This window comes from Thalassophryne amazonica, chromosome 2 (assembly GCF_902500255.1).
Source record: "Thalassophryne amazonica chromosome 2, fThaAma1.1, whole genome shotgun sequence".
In the NCBI taxonomy this organism is placed as follows: domain Eukaryota; kingdom Metazoa; phylum Chordata; class Actinopteri; order Batrachoidiformes; family Batrachoididae; genus Thalassophryne; species Thalassophryne amazonica.
This window is the reverse complement of record NC_047104.1, coordinates 36,950,983-36,977,579: the sequence shown is the minus strand read 5'-3', so window position 1 is coordinate 36,977,579 and position 26,597 is coordinate 36,950,983. Positions and strand designations below refer to the sequence as shown.

Here is a 26,597-nt window from a genome sequence, read left to right as displayed (position 1 = left end):
TCAGTGGGTGTTGGACTCAGCCAGGGCTGCCCTTTGTCACCAGTCCTATTCATGATGTTCACGTGCAGAATTTCAAGGTGCAGTCAGGGACCAGTGGGTGTCCAGTTTGGTAACCTCAGAGTTGCATCTCTGTTTCTTGCCAATGATGTGGTTCTTTTAGCTTCTTCAGGCAGTGACCTCCGAGGCACACTGAGCAAGTTTGAGTGTGACGCGACTGGGATGAGAATTAGTGCCTCCAAATCTGAGACCATGGCCCTCTCCTGGAAATTGGTGGATTGTGCCCTCAGGGAAGAGTTACTGCCCCAAGTGCAGGAGTTTGAGTATCCTGGGGTCTTGTTCACGAGTAGGGGTAAGTTGGGACATGAGATCAATAGACTGATTAGGGTGGCGTGTGATGTTTTATGGATGCTGTACCAAACCGTCGTGATGAAGAAGGAGCTGAGCGGGAAGGCGAGTCTTTCAATTTACCAGTCAGTTTACGCTCCTATCCTCACCTATGGCCATGAACTTTTGGTAATGACTGAAGGAATAAAATTACGGACACAAGCGGCAGAAATATGATTCTCCCAGATACCTCATTGGGTATCTGGTGCTTACACTCCTGGCCAGGGTGAGATGTTTGACTATCCAGGAGGGACTTGGAGTAGAGCCACTGCTCCTTCCCATTGAAAGGAGCTGGTTGAGGTGGTTCTGGCACCTGGTGAGGATGCCTCTTAGTCTTCATCTCTCAAGGGAGGTCTTCCAGGCACATCCAAGTGGGAGGAGGATCCGGGGAAGACCCAGAACCTGCTGGAGGGATTCTATTTCCCAGCTGGTTTGGGAATGCCTTGGGATACCATGGAAGGGTTACAGGACTTGGCAGAGGATAGCAAAGTGTGGGAGGAGCTGTTTGGTCTGCTGCCACCACAACCCGAACCTGGATAAGCAGCAGAAAATGAATGAATGAAAGGCACTCTATGACACAGGCTGGTCAAGTAGTGCCCACACATTCACGTCAGCAGTGCTTCTTTGTTTATTTTCACAGAGGGTTTGGTTCACTTGACCAGGCTGCTTTCTGTTGTTGTTGTTCTATTTTTTTGGTTGACACAAGTTTTATGCCAGATGCCCCTCATGACAGACTCCCTTTTGTGTGAGAAACACACAGGCTGCCGGTTTTCCCAAGCAAATCTCCCAGCCAGTCACTCATCAAGAATCTACTCTGCTTCACTTCTCAGGTCTGACAGGATCAAGCATACACAGAGCAAGTGCTATGGACCTCAACTGAAAATAAAATTTACATTGAGTACATTAAAGTGTAAAACTGTGTATATCCAGATAATGGCGTGGATCCGGTCATGGTAAAATGGTACATGGGTATGGCTTATTTATCAGTCCTGTTGTACCTTGGCAAAGGGATGCTGCCTTCATCATCCTCTGAAATAACAAATTCCTGTCTGCAGGTGGAGGCATTGAGCTGTTTGAAGTCGCTTCAGAAGCACATAGAGCTTCATCAGCTTCCAACAGATTTTGGTGGTTCCTTCAGCTACAGTCAGAAGAACTGGCTCTGCTTCAGATTGGTCAGTATCAAGGATGAAGGTTTTATTGTCCATCACAGAGGATAACGTGGTTGTACACTGCAACTCAAAACTCTTGTGAGAAGTTGACACATCACATTCTCTTCAGTAACATTCCACCAAGATATGTAGAAATATGGCAAAACGTAGCCATCTATTACGAATATGACTACGAGGCAAAATGGCTGATTGCAGTGACTTGCCACTACCAGCTAATGTTCCAATTTTGCTTGCATAAATATGTAACATTATTGACATCGTATGTCTCATACATTTGATATGCCAGGAGAGGAAACGTATGTAGAAAAATATTTTGATACCACATCTTATTGCTGTGATATGGTCACTGATGTATTCTAGACTGGCTTGACCTTGACCTTAGACTTATGACTTTGACCTTATCTACTAATTTAGATTAAAATTGCTTGTTTGTATTTTGAATGTATCAACACTGACAGTAGACGATGACCTCATAGTATAGTTCTACACTTTTTACTTTTTTAATTCATTTTATTAGGAAATGGAGTGTGCCGCGGCCTCAACTTTACCTAAATTCTGGGTCTTTTAGTGAAGCTTGGGGCTAGTGGCCGGCGATCACCTTAGTATTTCCTGTTTTTCTTGTTGTTTAATGCTGACAAATTAGTCTGTATTTCTTGTCTTTCTGATGCCTGATTGTTTTTTCTCTGTTTAAGGTGCAGCTCCATCCAGAGATGGTTGTGGTATTTGTGCTGGAGACCCTCCTATCCTGTGCACCAACAGCATTTCTTGTATATTCGTTTTGTGAATTGTTCTGTAATTTATGTCTGTAGCATGGCCCAAGCAGAGGGTCACCCCTTTGAGTCTGGTCTGCTTGAGGTTTCTTCCTCAGAGGGGGTTTTTTCCTAACCACTGCTGCACTGGGGGTTGGTGAGGTTGGACCTTACTTGTGTGAAGCACCTTGAGGCAACTCTGTTGTGATTTGGTGCTGTATAAACGAAAAAAAAAAAATAGAAATTGAACCTCTGATTTTACCTTGGCCTTTGACCTCTGACCTTGACCTGACCTGTGTTGCAAGAGGATGATTCAATGAGGTTGTCCACCTATTTGAAATTGTTCTGTTTTGAAGATATCACCATGGGCAACTAACAGTTAATTCAGTATTTACTTTGATTAATCTATCAAGCTATTATCTCTATTAATCGATTAGTTGCGTGTTTCCATAAATGGTGAAAAACGATCAGTATTTTCCCAAAGATGACACCCTTAAATGTGTTGTTTGTTCCCAGCATAAATACAAGATGAGAGAGATATACTTTATTGATCTCACAGTGGAGAAATTGTTTACACTCCATTTAACCTCAGACAGCAATTAGTCCACATTATTACTTGTTTACCGTAATAATGGCACACATCAGAAATTAAAGACAGCAGATACATTTGACATTGTTTATGTGCACTAAGTTTGAAGAAGACCATTATCCGAATTGAGGCAAGTGGGTGAAGGCCACGCAGCAACCCTGAGATGTGCCGCCGTCAGCTAGGGGGGGGAATAATATGGGCTGCAGCTAAAACTGCATCGCCCCCACCGAAGGGGAAAGGAGTGATGTTAAGCAGGCGCCGGAAAGGGGAGTGTTGCTGGGGGGTAGGAGGCGGGTGGGGGGAGGGAATGGAGCATGCTTCAGTCCTGTAAAAGCAGTTTGTCTTTGTGAGTTGAGATAAACAGCCAATGTTCCGCAGGCCGAAAAAATTCCTCTGGAGGAAAACAGTTGGGCAATTTGACCTTCAGGCTTGATAAGCCTGTAATGTTATGGTTTGAGCAGTGAAAAACACTTTTTAACAGTTCCACTTGCACAACCAAATCCCAATTATGAATTAATAATATCCCCAGTTATGAATTAAGAATATTCACTGGCCTCTGAAATCTTCAACTTCAACTGCAAGGCACGCATCTGCTCCAAGATGTCATCCAATTTGCATCTGAGTTCAAAGTCATTGCAGTCTGAGAAGGCACTGCCTTGCCAACCTCGTTAATCATGATGGACAAGCGAGGGGCCGTGGTTCTTGATGCCGCCGTCTTGCCAATTTTCTGGTAGATCAGGGCAGCACATAAGCCAAAAAGTACCAGCCCTGCTGCCATGAGACCAAAAATGAATAAATCCTCGACTTGTCGGGCTTGTCTCTACTGGTGGTTGGCTCTCACTGCGGTATTGTATCACTTCCTGTTCCGGAGCACAGCGGTGTTTTGCTATATCTGTTAGCTGTTTAATCTGCGCAGTTAGATTGATCTAGTTACCTAGATAACGATTTGTTTCACAGTGTAATCTTCACATGCCTTAACTAAAGCACTCCCTCTGCTGAATCACCTCTAATTATTTACACATTATTCACTTTGTGTGTTTTTTAGGAATCCGCTAGCTTAGCGCAGCTACTAGCTCTTAGCTGGTTTAGCATGGCGGCTTCTCCTGTCTCTCCTGCACTTTTCTACTCTGGGTGTGAAACGTTTAGTTATTCCTCGGCCTCCTTTAGCAGTAATGGTACTTGTAATAAGTGTAGCTTATTCGTAGCTTTTGAGGCCAGGCTGGGCGAATTGGAGACTCGGCTCCGCACCGTGGAAATTCTACAACTAGCCAGGCCCCTGTAGTCGGTGCAGACCAAGGTAGCTTAGCCGCCGTTAGTTTCCCTCTGGCAGATCCCGAGCAGCCAGGAAAGCAGGCCGACTGGGTGACTGTGAGGAGGAAGCGTAGCCCTAAACAGAAGCCCCATGTACACCGCCAACCCGTTCACATTTCTAACCGTTTTTCCCCACTCGACGACACACCCGCCGAGGATCAAACTCTGGTTATTGGCGACTCTGTTTTGAGAAATGTGAAGTTAGCAACACCAGCAACCATAGTCAATTGTCTTCCGGGGACCAGAGCATGCGACATTGAAGAAAATTTGAAACTGCTGGCTAAGGCTAAGCGTAAATTTGATAAGATTGTAATTCACGTCGGCAGTAATGACACCCGGTTACGCCAATCGGAGGTCACTAAAATTAACATTGAATCGGTGTGTAACTTTGCAAAAACAATGTCGGACTCTGTAGTTTTCTCTGGGCCCCTCCCCAATCGGACCGGGAGTCACATGTTTAGCCGCAATGTTCTCCTTGAATTGCTGGCTGTCTGACTGGTGTCCAAAAATGTGGTGGGCTTCATAGATAATTGGCAAAGCTTCTGGGGAAAACCTGGTCTTGTTAGGAGAGACGGCATCCATCCCACTTTGGATGGAGCAGCTCTCATTTCTAGAAATCTGACCAATTTTCTTAAATCCTCCAAACCGTGACTATCCAGGGTTGGGACCAGGAAGCAGAGTTGTAGTCTTACACACCTCTCTGCAGCTTCTCTCCCCCTGCCATCCCCTCATTACCCCATCCCCGTAGAGACGGTGCCTGCTCCCAGACCACCAATAACCAGCAAAAAATCTATTTAAGCATAAAAATTCAAAAAGAAAAAATAATATAGCACCTTCAACTGCACCACAGACTAAAACAGTTAAATGTGGTCTATTAAACATTAGGTCTCTCTCTTCTAAGTCCCTGTTAGTAAATGATATAATAATTGATCAACATATTGATTTATTCTGCCTTACAGAAACCTGGTTACAGCAGGATGAATATGTTAGTTTAAATGAGTCAACACCCCCGAGTCACACTAACTGCCAGAATGCTCGTAGCACGGGCCGAGGCGGAGGATGAGCAGCCAATCTTCCATTCCAGCTTATTAATTAATCAAAAACCCAGACAGAGCTTTAATTCATTTGAAAGCTTGACTCTTAGTCTTGTCCATCCAAATTGGAAGTCCCAAAAACCAGTTTATTTGTTATTATCTATCGTCCACCTGGTCGTTACTGTGAGTTTCTCTGTGAATTTTCAGACCTTTTGTCTGACTTAGTGCTTAGCTCAGATAAGATAATTATAGTGGGCGATTTTAACACACAGATGCTGAGAATGACAGCCTCAACACTGCATTTAATCTATTATTAGACTCAATTGGCTTTGCTCAAAATGTAAATGAGTCCACCCACCACTTTAATCATATCTTAGATCTTGTTCTGACTTATGGTATGGAAATTGAAGACTTAACAGTATTCCCTGAAAACTCCCTTCTGTCTGATCATTTCTTAATAACATTTACATTTACTCTGATGGACTACCCAGCAGTGGGGGAATAAGTTTCATTACACTAGAAGTCTTTCAGAAAGCACTGTAACTAGGTTTAAGGATATGATTCCTTCTTTATGTTCTCTAATGCCATATACCAACACAGTGCAGAGTAGCTACCTAAACTCTGTAAGTGAAATAGAGTATCTCGTCAATAGTTTTACATCCTCATTAAATACAACTTTGGATGCTGTAGCTCCTCTGAAAAAGAGAGCTTTAAATCAGAAGTGCCTGACTCCGTGGTATAACTCACAAACTCGCAGCTTAAAGCAGATAACCCGTAAGTCGGAGAGGAAATGGCGTCTCACTAATTTAGAAGATCTTCACTTAGCCTGGAAAAAGAGTCTGTTGCTCTATAAAAAAGCCCTCCGTAAAGCTAGGACATCTTACTACTCATCACTAATTGAAGAAAATAAGAACAACCCCAGGTTTCTTTTCAGCACTGTAGCCAGGCTGACAAAGAGTCAGAGCTCTATTGAGCCGAGTATTCCTTTAACTTTAACTAGTAATGACTTCATGACTTTCTTTGCTAATAAAATTTTAACTATTAGATAAAAAATTACTCATAACCATCCCAAAGACGTATTGTTATCTTTGCTGCTTTCAGTGATGCCGGGTATTTGGTAGACTCTTTCTCTCCGATTGTTCTGAGTTATTTTCATTAGTTACTTCATCAAACCATCAACAGGTCTGTTAGACCCCATTCCTACCAGGCTGCTCAAGGAAGCCCTACCATTATTTAATGCTTCGATCTTAAATATGATCAATCTATCTTTATTAGTTTGGCTATGTACCACAGGCTTTTAAGGTGGCAATAATTATCCATTACTTAAAAAGCCATCACTTGACCCAGCTATCTTAGCTAATTATAGGCCAATCTCCAACCTTCCTTTTCTCTCAAAAATTCTTGAAAGGGTAGTTGTAAAACAGCTAACTGATCATCTGCAGAGGAATGGTCTATTTGAAGAGTTTCAGTCAGGTTTTAGAATTCATCATAGTACAGAAACAGCATTAGTGAAGGTTACAAATGATCTTCTTATGGCCTCAGACAGTGGACTCATCTCTGTGCTTGTTCTGTTAGACCTCAGTGCTGCTTTTGATACTGTTGACCATAAATTTTTATTACAGAGATTAGAGCATGCCATAAGTATTAAAGGCACTGTGCTGCAGTGGTTTGAATCATATTTATCTAATAGATTACAATTTGTTCATGTAAATGGGGAATCTTCTTCACAGACTAAGGTTAATTATGGAGTTCCACAAGGTTCTGTGCTAGGACCAATTTTATTCACTTTATACATGTTTCCCTTAGGCAGTATTATTAGACGGCATTGTTTAAATTTTCATTGTTACGTAGATGATACCCAGCTTTATCTATCCATGAAGCCAGAGGACACACACCAATTAGCTAAACTGCAGGATTGTCTTACAGACATAAAGACATGGATGACCTCTAATTTCCTGCTTTTAAACTCAGATAAAACTGAAGTTATTGTACTTGGCCCCACAAATCTTAGAAACAGGTGTCTAACCAGATCCTTACTCTGGATGGCATTACCCTGACCTCTAGTAATACTGTGAGAAATCTTGGAGTCATTTTTGATCAGGATATGTCATTCAATGCGCATATTAAACAAATATGTAGGACTGCTTTTTTGCATTTACGCAATATCTCTAAAATTAGAAAGGTCTTGTCTCAGTGATGCTAAAAAACTAATTCATGCATTTATTTCCTCTAGGCTGGACTATTGTAATTCATTATTATCAGGTTGTCCTAAAAGTTCCCTGAAAAGCCTTCAGTTAATTCAAAATGCTGCAGCTAGAGTACTAACGGGGACTAGAAGGAGAGAGCATATCTCACCCATATTGGCCTCTCTTCATTGGCTTCCTGTTATTTCTAGAATAGAATTTAAAATTCTTCTTCTTACTTATAAGGTTTTGAATAATCAGGTCCCATCTTATCTTAGGGACCTCATAGTACCATATCACCCCAATAGAGCGCTTCGCTCTCAGACTGCAGGCTTACTTGTAGTTCCTAGGGTTTGTAAGAGTAGAATGGGAGGCAGAGCCTTCAGCTTTCAGGCTCCTCTCCTGTGGAACCAGCTCCCAATTCAGATCAGGGAGACAGACACCCTCTCTACTTTAAGATTAGGCTTAAAACTTTCCTTTTTGCTAAAGCTTATAGTTAGGGCTGGATCAGGTGACCCTGAACCATCCCTTAGTTATGCTGCTATAGACTTAGACTGCTGGGGGGTTCCCATGATGCACTGAGTGTTTCTTTCTCTTTTTGCTCTGTATGCACCACTCTGCATTTAATCATTAGTGATTGATCTCTGCTCCCCTCCACAGCATGTCTTTTTCCTGGTTCTCTCCCTCAGCCCCAACCAGTCCCAGCAGAAGACTGCCCCTCCCTGAGCCTGGTTTTGCTGGAGGTTTCTTCCTGTTAAAAGGGAGTTTTTCCTTCCCACTGTCGCCAAGTGCTTGCTCACAGGGGGTCGTTTTGACCGTTGGGGTTTTTACGTAATTATTGTATGGCCTTGCCTTACAATATAAAGCGCCTTGGGGCAACTGTTGTGATTTGGCGCTATATAAATAAAATTGATTGATTGACCTCATCAATGGAGAAAGGTGCCAAGCATGTCACATGCCAGGAACTCCTTGAGTCGAGAACATAGCCCGCAGATACGTTCCATCTGGGCAGGTAGGATCCCCTGGTCCTGACCTTCTTGTAGAAAAAATGGTGTCAGTAGTGTTCAGAGACCAGCTGATCAATTCCATGGTTAATCCAATAGTAGTCCAGTAGATCCAGAATCCAATATAATTTGAGGAATTCACAGTCTGGTGAAGTAGGGACTTGAAGGTTAAAAGCGGAGAACAGAGATAGGGGAGAGTGGAGGAGATGCGACCGCCCTCGTCGGAGTCCTAAGCTTGAAGATATTCAAGTTAGTGTCTAAAGAGCAGGAAAGAAACTTGTAGCATAAGCACAAACATATTCACATTCAAGATGCTGAAGTCTAATAATTGGGCATTTTTTATATTACTGTCACCCCCCAGGGCAGCACGGTGGTTTAGTGGTTAGCACTGTTACCTCACAGTGAGAAGGTCATGGGTTCGATTCCCGCCTGTGGCCTTTCTGTGTGGAGTTTGCGTGTTCTTCCCGTGTTTGTGTGGGTTTCCTCCGGGTGCTCCGACTTCCTCCCACATCCAAAGGCATGCAGGTTAGGTGGATTGGAAACATTAAATTGTCCGTAGGTGTGCATGCGGGTGTGACTGTGTTTGTTTGTCTATATGTGGCCCTGCGTCAGACTGGCGCCCTGTCCAGGGTGTACCCCGCATCGCGTTCTATGACTGCTGGGATAGGCTGCAGCCCCCTGCAACCCTTGCTTGGACAAAGCAGTTGAAAATGAGTGTGAGTGTATGTGTAGACCCCCCCCCCCCCCCCCCCAAAAAAAAGTGATTCTGAAAATAGTTGGTAATAAATTTAGCATCTGTTAATTATTGATGAGCTGTAGCAGCTCCGGTGGACAGCAGACTCATATATCTCATTTGACTTTTTACATTGACATGACCCCTCTGTTGTGAGAGGGCAGTCTACAGATTTTATCCACATAGGTGATTATTATTCTTTCTGTTGTGAAGACATTGCCAGAGGCAGTTGACAGTGACCTATGATTTGGTGTTGATGTTTGACCTATGACCTTATCATGACCTGTGCTGTGAGATGGCGTTCCACTGAGCTTAAGCACCAAGTTTATTTGAAATTGCTCTTTCTTTTGAAGATACCACCACGAACATACAAAGAGACATATGAAACACACACCCATGTACAGTAGCCTCGTTCTGCTTGAGGGTCACGATATTTCCTGTCAGTATCATCACATTTCAGATATCTCATAATGCACCATGTGACGGTACATGGATTAAAAGTGATTTGCCGTTTCCGTTGCTGAACGGTTAAGTGAAGTCTGATGTATTTAGTTCGCAAACATAAATATTGATTATTTGTGTTTTTCTGTCAGAGAGTCGAACAGCTGACCAGTCAGTGTGAAGTCGTCATTAACCTGCTGCAGAAAACCATCACCATCCTGGAATCCACAGGTTTACCTGCTGCCGCCGAGGTAACAAACGCACAAGATGATCACCACAGACCTCTGAGCCAAGTCAACTGAAACCCGCTCTTTCTCTCAGGAGGCGGAGCTCTTGTTGTCCAGGTGTAAGGCAGTGATGTGTAGCATCATGGCAGACAGCCGATTGGTCCAGTTACAACAGGAGGGCGGAGCCTGCTTATCATGCCTCAGACGGGAGGAGAGCCGCATCGCCACGACTGATGACTACAGGTATGACATGTTCATTAAGTTACTGCTGGGGCTCTCATGATTGTCTTCACTGGACCGTGCGTGTGTGCGTACAGGGCAGCAGTGGATGCTGTGGTGGTTCTGTACGATCAGGTAGATGACCTGCTCCACCACCTGGTCAAGCTGTCCAACAGTCGAACTGAAGCGCTCCGCTTCATCGTGAAGTTCAGGAAAGTGGAGCAGAGCTTCAGTGAGGTCAGTCTGAGAAGACATGCCATTTTTAATTTGGGGTCCTGTGTCTTCTAGCATCAGCACACAGCAATTACATGTACAAAAACTAAAATAAGTATATAATTCATTGAGCACTTCAGTGACCTTGTGGATGTAAATGTTTCACAGGTGCAGCGCTGGATGCAGGAAGTTGGCGAAGTTCATCTGAAGAGGCTGAACAATCCTGAAGATTCTTTGGAGCTCCTCCGTAGAAAACAGCAGGACTTTAAGGACTTCTCCATGGCTGCATGTGTACGACACACAAACACTCACACTTTAAGTGTATGAAGCTGCTTCAAATGTCTTCTGACACATTGTTTCATCCAAAAGAGACAGACCCCTGAGCGCCTTACGGATTATGCAAATGTACGGATCTATGCTTTGAATGCTGAGTCAGTCTTGATTATATGCTGACTCATTGACTGACTTAGTCTTAAGCCTCTCCTGCTAAATGCAGGTGCGTCTCTTTAAGTGCAGCGTTGGAGAACGCTGACACCTGAATTCTGCTGCGTCCCAGTCAGAAGCATGTTGATGCTCCTGACCTTTGTAGTCCTTGAAGCACAAGCCAATTTTGATCTAATCAGTACCGCTTAAGGTGATTAAACAACACTTGCATTCCGTCCTCAGTGTAACCTGGCCTACACAAAAATGTATGGTGGACAGGTAGGGGTGAATGAAGAATTACACAGGAATCAACATGTAAAAAATACTCTTGTCATATTGATAAGTACGAGGTCTATTAGAAAAGTATCCGACCTTATTATTTTTTTCAAAAACCATATGGATTTGAATCACGTATGATTACATCAGACATGCTTGAACCCTCGTGGGCATGCGAGAGTTTTTTCACGCCTGTCGGTTACGTCATTCGCCTGTGGGCAGTCTTTGAGTGAGGAGTCGCCCACCCTCTCGTCGTTTTTTCATTGTTTAGGAATGGCTCAGAGACTGCTGCTTTGTTTGATCAAAATTTTTTCAAAATGGCACAACTGAGTGGACACCATTTGATAAATTCAGCTGGTTTTCGGTAAAAATTTTAACGGCTGATGAGAGATTTTGGTCTGGTAGTGTCGCCGTAAGGACGGCCCATGGCACCTGACGGCGATCTGCGCTTCGAGGCAGCAGCGTCTCGCCGTTTCAAGTTGAAAACTTCCACATTTCAGGCTCTGTTGACCCAGTAAGTCGTCAGAGAACGGAGAACTTTCAGAAGAAGTCGGCATGAGGAGTTTATTCGGACATTCCATTGTTAACGGACATTTTGTAATGAAAGAACATGCGGGCAGAGTCGCATGTCGGGCCGGACCCGACCGCGGGGGGGTCGCAACAGGAAAAACACCTCCGTGTTGGAAACCTTAACGGGCAAGTTGGAACATGCCCAAGCTGTTAAACAATTTCTCAGTTACTCACTTGTTGAAAGCCATCAAAAGCCGCCTGAATTTTACAAATGGTTTTCAACACGGAGGTGTTTTTCCTGTCCCGGCGCACGCAGATTTGCCGAGTCGTCACGGAAACGACTCGGCGAATTTCCGCGCACATCTTTCATTAAAAAATGTCCTTAAACAGTGGAATGTCCGCATAAAGTCCTCATGTCGGCCTCTTCTGAATCTTCTTTGTTCTCTCACGATGTCCTGGGTGAATTAAGCCTTAAATTAGGATGTTTTCAGTTCGAAACAGGCCGACGACGGCGCCTGGAAGCGCTGCACGACGTCCCGCTCCGTGGGAAGTCCTTACACCGACAGAAACACCCCATAATCTCTCATCAGCCGTTAAACTTTTCACCGAAAACCAGCTTAATTTCTCGAATAGTCTCCACTCGGATATTCCTCACAGGTCCAGAAAAATTTTTGATAAAGCAACGCTCGCCGTCTCGAGCAGCGTGTGAAACAAAGGAATTCAGCCGAGAGGGAGGGACCACATCACACTCAAGGCCTGCCCACAGGGAAATGACGTCACCGACACAGGTGAAAAAACTCACGCATGCGCACGAGGGTTCAAGCATGATTGGTGTAATCGCACGTCATTCAAATCCATATAATTAAAAAAAATAAATAAAAGGGTCGGTTTATTATCTAACAGACCTCGTATACCACATTATTTGTGTGATCATGAATATTCCCAAAAGGTTTGGATGATCTATGATTGAATGTTAGTGAGTTATGGGGTTAAAAATAGCAAAAAGGGTGACAATGTTCAATTTGTACAGGGGTCAAAAGTTAAAGTTAGTTATTGAAAAGTGATGCAAATTATTGGTTGAGCTAATAAGATTCATAAATTGAATAGTTTTGTTGAACGCTTCATCTCCAAAGTCACTGACAAACAAGGTCAACAGCCATTGAATTCAGTTCACTGCAGTTTATTTATGTAGCGCCAACGGGTAAGTTCTAACTTTACCTACACCCTGGGGCATCGGGCCAAGTATGTTGGCAACCATGTTAAGGAAAACACCATGAATTTTTGCGGTGATTTCTTTTTTTCCTCTTAGTTATAGAAAGAAACCTCAAGCAGATCAGGCTCAGAGGGGTGACCATCTGCCCTTTTTTTCTTTCTTTCTTTTTTCTATCTTTAGGAGCACAGTAAACGAGGAGAGGCCATGTTGGCTCATCTGGAGCATTTCGACATGTCATCAGCTGACCTGCAGATCTACAAGGACAAAGTTCAGTCCTTCTGGGCTCTGCTTCAGGATTTCTCAAAGCAGCTCAATGCCACTGGTCAAAACATTGACAAAGCTGTACGACTCTATCGTTTCTTTGATCAGGTAATCGTCTATTAACCAGTTAAGTCTTGCTTCATGAACTTCTCTATTTTGTATCTAGTGAGGTTCATGGTTTTAGACAGTGTTCTCGTACATGCATACCGTGCATCTGGCAAGTATTCACAGCGTTGAACTTTTTCCATATTTTATGCTACAGCCCTATTCCAAAATGGATGAAATTCATTTTTTCCACACACAATACCTCATAATGACAATGTGAAAAAGTTTTTTTTTTTTTGTTTTTTTTTTGCAGACTTATAGCAAACAAAAAAAAAAAAAAAATTACATGCACATAAGTATCCACAGCCTTTGCAGTGAAGCTCAAAATTGAGCTCAGGTGCATCCTGTTTCCACTGATCATCCTTGAGATGTTTCTACAACTTAATTGGAGTCCACCTGGGGTAAATTCAGTTGATTGGACATGATTTGGAAAGGCACACGCCTGTCTACATATAAGGTCCCGCAGTTACTCTGTGGGTGGTCCAGGTGACACTCCAGTGCCGGGTTTTCTCCCGTTCCTCCTTTTCGTCCTTTTACAAAGTCTTTGTTGTTGTGGTAACGGCCCTCCTTCCTCCTCCTCGTGGAACCGCCCATCTGCCATTCAGCTGCTGTGAGGGAGGGTGAGAGAAGTGTGTGTGTTTGATGAAGCTCTGAACTGGAGTCAGTCTCACCGCTGAGCTCCAGGACGGCACACAGAGGTACAACACAGTGCGGCTTTGTGTCATGAGTGTTTTTGTTCAGTTGTGTTCTTGTCACGTCTCTTCATGTTTGTCTTTGTAAGTCTCCATTTCTTCATAACCCTGTCTCATGTGCCCCTAGCGCTGTGTATCCTAATCTAATGTTCTATTCAGGTGTTATGTTGGAATAATAAAAAAAAAAGTCTCCTCAAGCTCTTCTGGCAGGAATTAAGTAGGGAGAAAAAAAAAATAAAGTTCTACATTGGAATGGAGGAATTTCACTGGAGTGTTGTGATAGGACCAGTGGTACTTTTTAGAGCTATATATTTGGAACCGGTATCTTGTTTTTTGATACAGTTATTCAACTTTTTCTTGGATCCAAACATCCTCCATTTACAGATGATGGAGGTCACTGTGCTCATTGCAAGCCCGGCACCAGAAAAAAAATTAAGGGGGCGATGAGTTTATCACAGGGGGCGGGGGCGGCCCTCCCCCCAAAAAAAGTGCGCACCGGAGGGGACGTGCCTCTGAGCGTGTGTAATGAATTGGGTGCGCTCCTGGAAAGCTCATGTATTTAGGCTACACCGTTGTAAGAGACTGACTAAGAGTAAAGAGTGATGACAGTATTTTTTAAATTATTATTTGAACGTATAGACCCTCGGTCAAGTGATCTCCTGCATACCACAAAACCAAACCAACAACTGATCTGAGAAACGACACGAGACAGTAGATTAACCCCACATACAGCCCTCCATTACAAGCACAAACACAGCGCAATTGGGCATGTGCGCCACTCCATGGCACAGAGCCCAACTACGCATGCAGTCACAAAGTTCTTCTGAAAAACTGGAGCAATCTGAATTCGGTTGGATGAATATGGGTGTGTGTGTGGAGACAATTCACCTCGTTCACAACGTGACAGAACTTAACGATGCGCTGTTACACGCAGTAGCATGCAATAGCGCGCAACAACACGGAACACTATTCTTGACGGCGCGTAATGGTTCCTGATAATTCTCCAGCAACACGTGCCATTAATCATAACGTGTGGTAACAGGTTGCAGCAGTTCCTGAGGACACCTGACGCCTCTGCCCCTATTATCACATTCGTGATCAGCGGCCAAGAATGTGTACTTCGTGGCATTCGTGACTTGTCGTCGTTATGTGTAAACGCAGCATTAACACCCTCCCCAAGTGAGTCGTGCTGCATGATCTGCCTTTTGCTTGGTGGACTTGACGAATCCCAGGAACAGCTCTGACACTGCTTGAATAAATCGAGCATGCTTTAGTTCATCCACCTTGCCATAATTGCTGGACTCAGGATCCTTGCCCTCTGCCACACTGACAAGCGCAACCCTCAACCTATCAAATCTCTTGAACACAGACACACGCCATATCCGTTTGTTTTAGAATTAATTACTTTAGTTAATTAATTTGGTTTATTTGTTAAATATGTGATATTATTGAATAACTAATATTTTGCTGTATTTTCCAGTATTTCTTTTTCTTTTTTATTTTTATTTTTTGATAACTCTCACATCCGAGGGGGCGGGGTTGATGACGTGAGGGGGCATCGCCCCCAGATGCCCCCTTGTGGCGCCGGGTCTGGCTCATTGGGACCTTCAAAGCAGCAGAAATGGTTCTGTACCCTTCCCCAGATTTTTCCCTCAAGATAATCCTGTCTCAGAGGTCTACAGACAATTCCTTTGACTTCATGCTTGGTTTGTGCTCTGACATGCACTGTCAACTGTGGAACCTTATGTACAACCCCTGGCAAAAATTATGGAATCACCGGCCTCAGAGGATGTTCATTCAGTTGTTTAATTTTGTAGAAAAAAGCAGATCACAGACATGACACAAAACTAAAGTCATTTCAAATGGCAACTTTCTGGCTTTAAGAAACACTATAAGAAATCAAGAAAAAAAGATTGTGGCAGTCAATAACGGTTACTTTTTTAGACCAAGCAGAGGAAAAAAATATGGAATCACTCAATTCTGAGGAAAAAACTTTGTTTTTTTCTGTTTAGGTGTTAATGATGGCTTTCGTTTAGCTTTTCTGTATGTAAATCCCATTTCCTTTAGGCGGTTTCTTACAGTTCGGTCACAGACGTTGACTCCAGTTTCCTCCCATTCGTTCCTCATTTGTTTTGTTGTACATTTTTCGATTTTTGAGACATATTGCTTTAAGTTTTCTGTCTTGACACTTTGATGTCTTCCTTGGTCTACCAGTATGTTTGCCTTTAACAACCTTCCCATGTTGTTTGTATTTGGTCCAGAGTTTAAACACAGCTGACTGTGAACAACCAACATCTTTTGCAACATTGCGTGATGATTTACTCTCTTTTAAGAGTTTGATAATCCTCTCCTTTGTTTCAGTTGACATCTCTCGTGTTGGAGCCATGATTCATGTCAGTCCACTTGGTGCAACAGCTCTCCAAGGTGTGATCACTCCTTTTTAGATGCAGACTAACGAGCAGATCTGATATGATGCAGGTGTTAGTTTTGGGGATGAAAATTTACAGGGTGATTCCATAATTTTTTCCTCAGAATTGAGTGATTCCATATTTTTTTCCTCTGCTTGGTCTAAAAAAGTAACCGTTACTGACTGCCACAATCTTTTTTCTTGATTTCTTATAGTGTTTCTTAAAGCCAGAAAGTTGCCATTTGAAATTACTTTAGTTTCGTGTCATGTCTGTGATCTGCTTTTTTTCTACAAAATTAAACAACTGAATGAACATCCTCCGAGGCCGGTGATTCCATAATTTTTGTCAGGGGTTGTAGACAAGTGTGTGTCTTTCCAAATCATGTCCAGTCAATTGGATTTACCCCAGGTGGACTCCAATTAAGCTGTAGAAACATCTCAAGGATAATCAGTGGAAACAGGAGGTACCTGAGCTCAATGTTGAGCTTCATGGCAAAGGCTGCGAATACTTATGTGCACGTGATTTCTTAGTTTTTTTTTATTTTATTTTTAATGAATTTGCAAGAATCTCAAACTTTTTTCGTATTGTCATTATGGGGTATTGTGTGTATAATTTTGAGGGAATAAAATTCATCCATTTCATAATGTGGAAAAATTGCAGCGCTGTGAATATTTCCTGATGCACTGTAAGAGCTATAAAGTTGATGGAAACTGTACTGGAAAAGAGAAATGAACAAATCTGTAATATTTCAGAGCTTACCCATCTGAAAACTAACAAAATACTACTGCACTCATAGAGTGCAACCTTCTTCCAAAACTAGTTTCATATTCCACATATTTTTACTTTGGCAAAAAAAATTTAATGTCAAAGTCCTGTTAAAAGTGGCTTTTCATAAGATAAATTCTAATGCAAAATATAGATCAGTGTTTTCAATGTTAAAATCAAATATCTGCTATATCCCAATATGAATCAGATGTGGGTCAAACTGTCTATTCATTGAGAGTGCCAGTTTGCACCTCATTATCACAAATGAGAGTTATTGAAGCACTTTTGATTGAGGTATAATGTAAAATGTACATGAAAAGGACTTTTTAATCTTAAATTAAAATGTCCACAAAATCCACAATCTGGAACAGATCAGGATCAACCTTTGTCAGTCGGTAAAGGATAGCATCCTACATAATGCTCTCAACTATAAAAGAAATTCAATGATGTTTGACTTATTAGTTTTTGAGGATCCATTCAGTGTTAAAGGATAGGGATTTTTCCAAGGTTTTTCCTGACTTCAACCCTTGACCTATGATCTTAATTATTTAAGATCATAGGTCTTAAATAATAGGTCATAGGTCATTTAAGATCATAGGTCTTTATATTGTAAGGCCTTGCCTTACAATATAAAGCGCCTTGGGGCAACTGTTTGTTGTGATTTGGCGCTATATAAAAAAATTGATTGATTGATTGATTGATTGATTTAATCAGTTGTTGCCTATCAGGATATGAATCCTCTGTAAAAAATAAATAAATAAATAATAATAATAATGATATATGACAAATTGTGGGTTACAGGCTGTTTACAATCAGACAAACAAGAAGGGGTGAAAACACTCCCTCCGCCAATGAAGTTGGCAGGACTTTGATAGAGGTTTGTCAAAATGTGTGTTCTCAGTTTAGTGAAGAACAAACAAAGGTCTCCTTAGAATATGTTTATGCTTTAAAATACTTCAACTCCTGTGAAGGAGCCGTCCCCTCCTCCCCTCATCTGGTTTATCCAGGGTTCGGGCTGTCTCCTCCTCCTGCTCGGCTGACTGATTCCAGGATCCCCGCAGGGCTACTGTCCTCAAAACTCTGGCTGTCTACTCCTGGTCACTCTCTCCTCCTCCTGCTGTTTTTTCTCCCCCTTTTATTTTCATCTGCTTTTTTTGGTTAATACAATAACCTGTATTTTAGCCACTTTCACACATGTACTTGAATGTACTTGAACAGCTTGGTGTTGAATCCATTCAAACGTAGACTCAAATGTAGGACAATAACGGTGGCCACCACTGAAAGTTCACTCTCTGTTTGGATCTCTTAACCTCAGGAAAACATCACAGAAAAACATTTGTCAGAATCCTGTGAATTGTATCAGAAACACAGTTATGTCAGATAACTTTTCTTTGTGTCCGTCTTTAACCTGCCTATCTGAATGTAATAGGGAATGTGTTGGTTGACGTAGCACCTTATTCTAGACCTTTTACCCATGTCATCTGTCTGTGACTGTCAAGGACAACCCCGACTGTCCTGTCAGGTACTGGTGTGGTCAAGTTACTTGGGTCTGACAAGGACTTGAATTTTTTCTTCTTTTTGCTTTCTGTGCATGTCACATTGCAGCAAAAGTTGCTCAGGTTCATGTATGATGTAGAGCAGGAACACCATGATGCACTAACACATATTACTAGCATTTGTTTGCTGGTGAGCCACGTGATGATTTCTAACTTTTTAAAAATAATACAAACTGTTTGGAAACACACAACATTTGAGAGCCTGTGCTTTTTATCCGTAGCTGCGATGGTTAACAGTTTGAGCTTTGAGAATGAGTTGTCTTTGTGTTCTCAGTGAACGATCTTCAGAATGATGAAGTCGCTGATGTGACCTGATTGGTTGCAGCCGCTCAATTCTCACGTGTGACAGCCTGTGTGGTTTCATTGTTTGCCTGCCAACCTCTGAACAATAAGGAATAAGGAAGGTGGTCTAACTGACACTAGTCAGAACATTACAGAACCTGGTCTGACTGGCCCATGTCTGAACAATGCAGAACTTGGTGTAACTGGTCTTGGTCCAAACTAGCTGGTGTAGCAGACCTTAGTAAGAGCAATGCAGAACATTTTCTAACTGACCTTAGTCGGTAAAGTTCAGAACCTGGTGTGATTGGCCATCTGTAGGACAGTGCAGAAGCTGGTGTGAATGGCCCTCTTTAGGACTGTGGAAAACCTGGTCTTTTTGGCCCTATTTGGGACTATGCAGAACTTGGTCTGATATTGGCCCTGGTCAGGAAGATGCAGAACCTGGTCTGATATTGGCCCTGGTCAGGAAGATGCAGAACCTCGTCTGATTGGTCCTCATCAAGATGATGTTGAACCTGGTCTGAATTAAAAGACTGAGTGAAGCAGATGATTAATAACCCAAATAACTTCCTCACATGGCCAACATGTCATAGTTGATGTTTTCTCACAATGCGATACTCTTCATGTGAGAGTTTCAAAGTAACAATTAATTTGACACAGTCATTTCAGTGGTACCCAAGGATCCTCCCAGGAGACAGAGTACCAAAGACATCCAGTTATCACCTGAGGTCACTGTTTAACATCAAAGTCTTACAACCAAATAGTAAGACATTAAACACCAGGACCCTAAAGACAAGGAATCTGCATTACCAAATACCTCTGTCCACCAACCTTATGATTACATATGTTCTTCTCAGGTGTCTCTCATCCTGAAAGATCAAGGATTCGAAGAAAAATTAGTGGATGGAATTCTTCACCGTGACACGTTGTACCATGTGACCCAGGACATCAGTGGCCACGGATTTGCCACAACCCTTATCCACAGTCCTTCGCACCCATGACTATGTACCAAATGCTCATTAACCTTAACTCCATATTGCTTATCCAAAAAAGAAAGGTCTTTCTGTCTCAATGTACGGTTGTGAGACTTAGAGGCTAACCAGTGAGCTAAGGTGATAACTGGATATCTTTGGTACCAGGTCTCTTGGGTACCAGAAGAGTGGCTTTGTGTCCAGTAGTTACTTATATCTTTAATTGATGAGTTTATGTCTATTTTTATGTTGCATGAAATACTTGCAGGAAGATTTGTACCCATAAAGGCTTGGTTAAAAGTCAAAAGTCTCCCTCTTTTTGTCTGTTGATAGGCCTATGGGTGGGCCTTGGATGGTATGAGTGTCCTTGCTGGCATCACCATGGAGGACTGTACACTTCCATATAAATGCCAAGCTGTGATTGGTTGCCTGGAGGACTACAATCGTCAGCACCCACCAATCGCAGAAGACCATTTTCAGGAAATGAAAGTGTTGGCAGGTGAGCTTCAGGGTGAGCAAGGCCTCCGTCAGTGGAGCTTTGCCTGGATGAAGTGTCAGGAGACAAAGAAGACATTTGAGAAAAAGATGGAGGCAGTGAAGAGGACTCGAGACTCCACATACAGACAACGCTCCAACTTTGAACAAAACAGAAGATCCAGGAAGATGTTTTCAGGACTGTGGGGGGTAAAGGAGTCATCTTCCTCCTCATCACACCACAGTCCCCATGAGATCACCACCACCACCACCTGTCATACAAGCACTGCCTCAACTGCTCCTAAAGTTCCCTCAACTCCTTCTGATGCTTCCTCATCTTCCCCTAACACTTCGTCATCTCCTTTTAAGGCCTCCTTACCTGCTCTAAAAGCTTCATCACCTAACATCTTCTTGACTCATCCTAACACCACCTCATCTCCTCCAAAACACTCCTCACCTCCTCCTAAAGGCTCCTCACATCCTCCTGTAGTTTCCACAGCTGCTCAAACTACTTCACCTCCAAATGCTTCCTGTCTGCCACCTGACATCTTCCCTACTCCTCCTAGAACTTCCACACCTCTTAACACCTCCACATCTCCTCTCCTCAGTGGTTCAAATCCTTGTAAACTTTCCTTATCTTCTCAGTTACCTTCCAATGCTCCCTCGGCTCCATCTGCTTTCTCTTCACTTCTTCCAATCATGACCTCCACTCATTGTGACACTGCTCCCTCCCCATTCCCAAACTTCACCTCACCCTTCATGGCCTCCTTCCCACACACCCCATACCATCAGCTTATGCTTCGCAGCATCTCCTCAGGGGAATCTCCTGACCAGGGTGATATCTGCTCCTCCCGTTCCAGTCTGCTTCAAGCTGACTCTATCTCAGTCTGCTCCTCCACTTCCTCAATCTGCTCCACCCAGAAGCAGCTGCTCCAGAAGACACAGAGCTTAGACTGTCCTTCGACCCCTGATGCACTGAGGAACAGTACCTGGCTCCGCTCCTGCAGTGAGCCAGTTCGTACAGGAAACACAGGTGTGTTCATTCGCGGCCTGGAAGTCAGCAGCACGGAAGCCACAGATCACACACTCTGCAACAGGACAGCAGCTCCCAGCTGGACTGGACAGGGCTTATGGACACCTGCAACACCCAGAGCCACCAGCAGCCCAACAGCAGAACAGCGACCAAGGGGAAGGTGGGATGTAACTGAGTGTTTTCATTATAAAGTAATTCAGTGTTTAAGAAAATTGTGGTAATTTATTTATTTAAATTTTATGTTGAATTGTTTCCTGTAAGGCGCCTTGAGACGGCTTTTGCTGTGATTTGGTGCATTATAAGCTAATTAAATGAAATTGAAATTGTTAATCAATTTTTAGTGTGTAAAGTATGAAAAATGTTTAATACCCTGCCACAATATGCAAAAGGGGGACATTGAAATTGGCTCTGTTCCTACTTCCAACCAGCTGGCTGCTTATTTTAACCACCCAGTTTTGGACAAACTCCAACATAAGCACCCAAATAGAAATACATTAACTTCACAAAGATTCTCAATTATATACCCATCATGAATGCGTTTAAACAAATGGTTGTGCAGACTTATCAGTGAGTGTTTCTCCTACCACGGTGAGGTGGCCAACAGCTCTACCATTCTGTGCTGATCACTGATATTCTCATGATTGTGCTTCAAAATAAAAGCTTTTTAACACTGCACCAGCAACAACTGCAATCAGAAAACATGAATTAGCTTTATTGTTAAAATGTTAGCAGGCTTGCGCTAGATTGGGAATTAGCCACACTCTCACAAGCGCCACTAGCTTAGCTTATGGCAAGCTAAAAGTAGGTGCTCTTGTTATGGCCAAACAACTGTCCAGTTTCTGGATATTCTGTGTTAGTGCACGCCCGCGGCCGACGTGCTTGATGAATTTCTGCACAAAAAGTAGTTCCCAGGTAATTGTGATATATTCCTGTGAGTTAATGAGTATATCTCATCTAAATCAATTCTAAAATTTACCAGTAATTAAATTATAAAGATAATTTAAGTTTTAAGAGTGGCCGTAATAAATATTTAAGAAACTTAAAGTTCATGAGCAAGTTCACCTGTTATTGCTCAAGCACATTGTAAACATTGACATGATGGAGTTTGATGCAGAAGAGTTCAGAAAGATACAACTGGAATGGTTTGATGATCATTTACAGTTGCCGATGAAAGACTTGGGTGTTAACTTCATGTTAAAGTCAGAACAAGAAGCTGCACTGAAAGAGATCTATCTGGGACAAAGAGACACATTCTGTGTGTTCTCGCTCCAATGAGAGTGGCACGATGAGCAGGGTGGGGGATAAGTTTAGCATGTTTTTATCAGGAAGTTGTTTGCAAACATTTAACATCCAAAATACATTCAGTTATGTGTTATTACACATAATAAATGAGAGCAGCTCTTTTTGGGCAGGTGTGGTGGCCAAGTGGTTAACTGCGCTTATTTCCTGGTTCAAGACCACCCCTGCCCACTCTCCATGTAATGTGGAGCTGTGTCAGGAAGGGCATCTGGCGTGAAGCGTGCCCAGTCAGCATGCAGAGCCACCTCTGATCTGTTGTGGTGATCACAAGTAAAAAGAGAAGCAGAAGTGGAAGGGACTTCAATCAATGAGCTCAAAATGATGAGGCCTGAGCAACACTACAAAGTTCCTTGAGTGTAGCTGTTGATTAAACAGGAATTGAAAACTTTCACAAGTAAAACAAGGAGATGGAAATGACAATGGTTTCCTCTCTCCAAGTATTTTATTTGTATGCAGAACCATTTCCAGATGCTTAAGCGCAGTAGGGAAAATTATTTTTGGGGTGTATCTAGAGGGGGTGCTGCAACCTAAATTCTCACGTTTGAAGACTGAAGTGCTGTTTAGATTTTGAGTGAAGATCCTTCAATTTTTTTCAAAGTGTTGAGGGTTACTCTGTGAAGCCCTTCAAAAAATACATGCATGTTTTCATTGTAGTTGAATCGCGGAGGGACCAGAAAAAAATGATACTGTGTAGTATAATACTGTTGTTACCGTGTTTTAGGTTCCACTTGATGTGCACAATTTAAGAGCAGTTACAACAATATTATTATTTGAGTTATCCTGACTAAAGCTATTGTGAACCATTTTATCACTATTTGTCAAGTGGTTTAAATCCAACTGGCTGGATTAAATGAGGATTAAACAATTTTAGAATCCTTTTAAAATAGGACTTGAAATATATTAAACAAAACTCATAATAATTTTAGTACTTAGTAAACAGTTCCATATGTTTTTGCAATGCCACATCACAACATAATTGCCTTACAGTGCTTTACATGAGCAAGATTGAAACCTTATCCATCCCATGAGCAAGCACATTGGTGATAGGGGTTGGGAAAAACTCCCGCAAACATTTCATTAGTATTATCACTATTATTGTTATAGGAAGAAACCTCAAGCAGACCAGACTTGGTGAGGTGAACATCCACTTCACCCATACTAAAGCCCCCGTCACACATAGCAAGAATGTGCAGGAACCATGTCCCACACATCAAATATTGCCATAATCCAACAGTCGTGAGGAAAAGAGGCGTAGTCAGTCGTGTCAGAACGCATCCGGAGTACCTCATTCACACCTGCACGGTGGCATCCAAAGCACATAGATGACACAGTTGCTATCAGACAGCCGTAAAAGGCACTGCAGACTGCCCGATGTCCAAACGTCTGGATGGCAAACATGGGACTGGAGCGCTGTGTTCCTCATGCTCCGCACACACGCGTGGGGCTGCAATTATCACTCAGCCGTGTGTTTGTGTGTATACATAACACTGCATGAGCTGTGGGGCGTGTGTGCTTAGTGCCACTGGACAGCTTTGCTGAAAGTTTGCTGGCAGTGTGCCATGCTGTCCCCTACATCAGACGGAGCCTTTCTAGCGAACTTTAATTTCTTTTTTCTTTTTTGCTGACTTCAGGAGCACAGCGCAGCTCTGGACACCATGATGGTTGGATTATCAGATGGGATGTATTTTTTTATTTTGGGTGAGAGGATTTTAACCACAGGCTGCGGCCCCGGCTCCACGTCCACATGAGATTTATGTTTAATGCTGTCTGCGGCCTGGCGCAACAGTTCCATGTCATATATCCTACGGAGTTAGAAGGTGATCATGTGTTACAGCATGAGATCCGTTCAGGTCCGAGCCTGACGTGTGCAATGACGTGTTACTGCGCACCACAAAGATGCAACTACTCGTGTTATATGCAGTTATGATGGAGACAATAGTTCACATTATTTATGCCACCCATGGGAAGGTATGGACAAATATCTGTACTGTGAAGTCTATTGTGGATATAACATCCTGTTCAGATTTGCGGCGGCGTGAGAACAATAGCGCACGGTGCTTTAAGTTTTATAGCCGTTGTTCATATTAACTGTACATGATAATAATTCATAATTATTATCATGATGAAGTGTGCCACATACATTTCAACAGTTCCTTTGCATTCGGGAAGGGGGGGGGGGGGGAGGCATTCTTATACGTGGCACTTGCAGATCATTCTGCCAGGCTTCGCCGTGCAAGATCTATCTCGAGGTTCCCTTGTATGCGCTCAAATCTTTTCGGATCCCGTTTTGGTCAGATGGTCCTCAGATTGCACATGGATCGCTGTCAGATAGGTGTCCCATCTCAATGGCGCCCGGAGAGTTTTGAACATGTGCATCACACTCGGGGCTGCCGGCCGATTTTGTCCAATTGCGTGGATTCTCGCAGATGGCTGTCGGATTGTTTTGGAACCGAACTCCAACACTTTTCAGATGTGTGCTGATTCATCATTCTGACGCCATTCTGCGTGATTCTGCCTATGTGTGAGGGGGGTATAACAAATAAAACAACACAACTTTCAGAAAATGCAAGAATAGAAATTTGGAAGTTAAGCTACCATTATTGTCCAGTGCTCACAATGATAGATGGCTTGAAAAGAAAACTCGAAGAGCAGAGTCTTGTCTAGACAATTTTTAATCTTTTCATTACAGTTGTTGGTGGTTTCTTTTTGTTCATCAGCAAAGTTCCTGTAATGATTCATCTGGACAGGTAATGAATGAAAGGCATCATACTGAGAATGAAGGAATAGTTTGTGCCATTTAATACTTTTGTGCAGGGTAAAACATAAATAAAAAGTTCTTTTGGATGCAGTAGTATACATGGAGTTCTGTGGGATGTTGGACGCTTTTGACCCCTGATTTAGGATAAAGCCAGAAATTGACAGTTGGGTATGACCCTCTCAGCATCAGTGGCTTATTGTGTGTTGTGTTTTTGCAGTAAACTGCGTCATGTGGTTGACGAGATGGTCGCAACAGAGCGTGAGTATGTGCGCTCTCTCCGCTACATCATCCATCACTACTTTCCTGAGATGGACCGGCCCGATCTTCCTCAGGACTTGAGGGGGAAGAGGTCGGTTGTCTTCGGGAACCTGGAGAAGCTACTTGACTTCCATAGTCAGTTCTTCCTGCAGGAGCTGGAGTCGTGCTCAAAGCATCCACTCAGAGTGCCTCACTGCTTCTTAAGACATGTATGTGACACACACGCCCAAGCACATAGTTAAGTCCATCGTTCCTGCTGTAATGTAAATGTTTATTTATTTGTTACTAGCTGTGATTTTCACAGACATAAAACTGAGCACTGAAGGTTTTATATATATATATATATATATATATATATATATATATATAACTAGCATGTTGCCTGTGGGGATCCACAGGCTCTAGATTGGGTAGTTTATAAAATAGATAGCTGACATTTTTCAAGGGTGGCAATAAATTAAGCAAAGTTTGTATAATGAGTTGGAATGTTGTGTGAGTCCCAAATGTTTTTAGAATCTTAGACCTCAACAATTTTTAGAAGAGGAACTCAACCCTTTTATTTCCTGTATTTTTAACATTTACAGTTATATTATGTATTTACATTGAACTCGCCGCACTCACACTTTTAATATAAAGATGACTTACCGACCACTGCTGGAATGGCATGTGAGTCCAGAAAGTAGTTAGCAACATCCATTGTTCAGTATTGTTAGCTAATATCCATAGCTACTCCAAAAATATTAATCCTATCAATGTTCCATTTTTGCAGTGTTCATCCTTGACTCAAAATGCAAAAGCATACCAAACGGCAAACAGCTGTCCATGTTTGTCTGTGATCGAACTTACACACACACACACACACACACAGCTGCTGTAAGCAAGGGCTTTTAATTTGACTAAAAAAAGACAGTGGCGAAAGACATTAAATCCACTACATTTCCCTCATGGTACCAACATGAGACTTAACCCACTGATGGTAAGAGCAACATAACACCTAACTAAACTGACTAAAACCAATTGAATTACAAAAACACAATAAATCAATAACACTAACAAC

General features: G+C 42.5%; 1 protein-coding gene across 1 annotated transcript in view; it reads left to right on the top strand.

The window, feature by feature from the left end:
- Positions 1 to 26,597, top strand: part of plekhg4 (pleckstrin homology domain containing, family G (with RhoGef domain) member 4) — an 86,060-nt gene that overhangs the window by 46,175 nt on the left and 13,288 nt on the right. The window contains exons 11-18 of the mRNA XM_034162759.1: positions 1,440 to 1,556; positions 9,750 to 9,848; positions 9,919 to 10,067; positions 10,142 to 10,280; positions 10,425 to 10,547; positions 12,859 to 13,047; positions 20,052 to 21,385; positions 25,500 to 25,749. Of these exons, the coding sequence (XP_034018650.1) occupies positions 1,440 to 1,556; positions 9,750 to 9,848; positions 9,919 to 10,067; positions 10,142 to 10,280; positions 10,425 to 10,547; positions 12,859 to 13,047; positions 20,052 to 21,385; positions 25,500 to 25,749 (2,400 nt within the window). The remainder of the gene's footprint in view (positions 1 to 1,439; positions 1,557 to 9,749; positions 9,849 to 9,918; positions 10,068 to 10,141; positions 10,281 to 10,424; positions 10,548 to 12,858; positions 13,048 to 20,051; positions 21,386 to 25,499; positions 25,750 to 26,597) is intronic.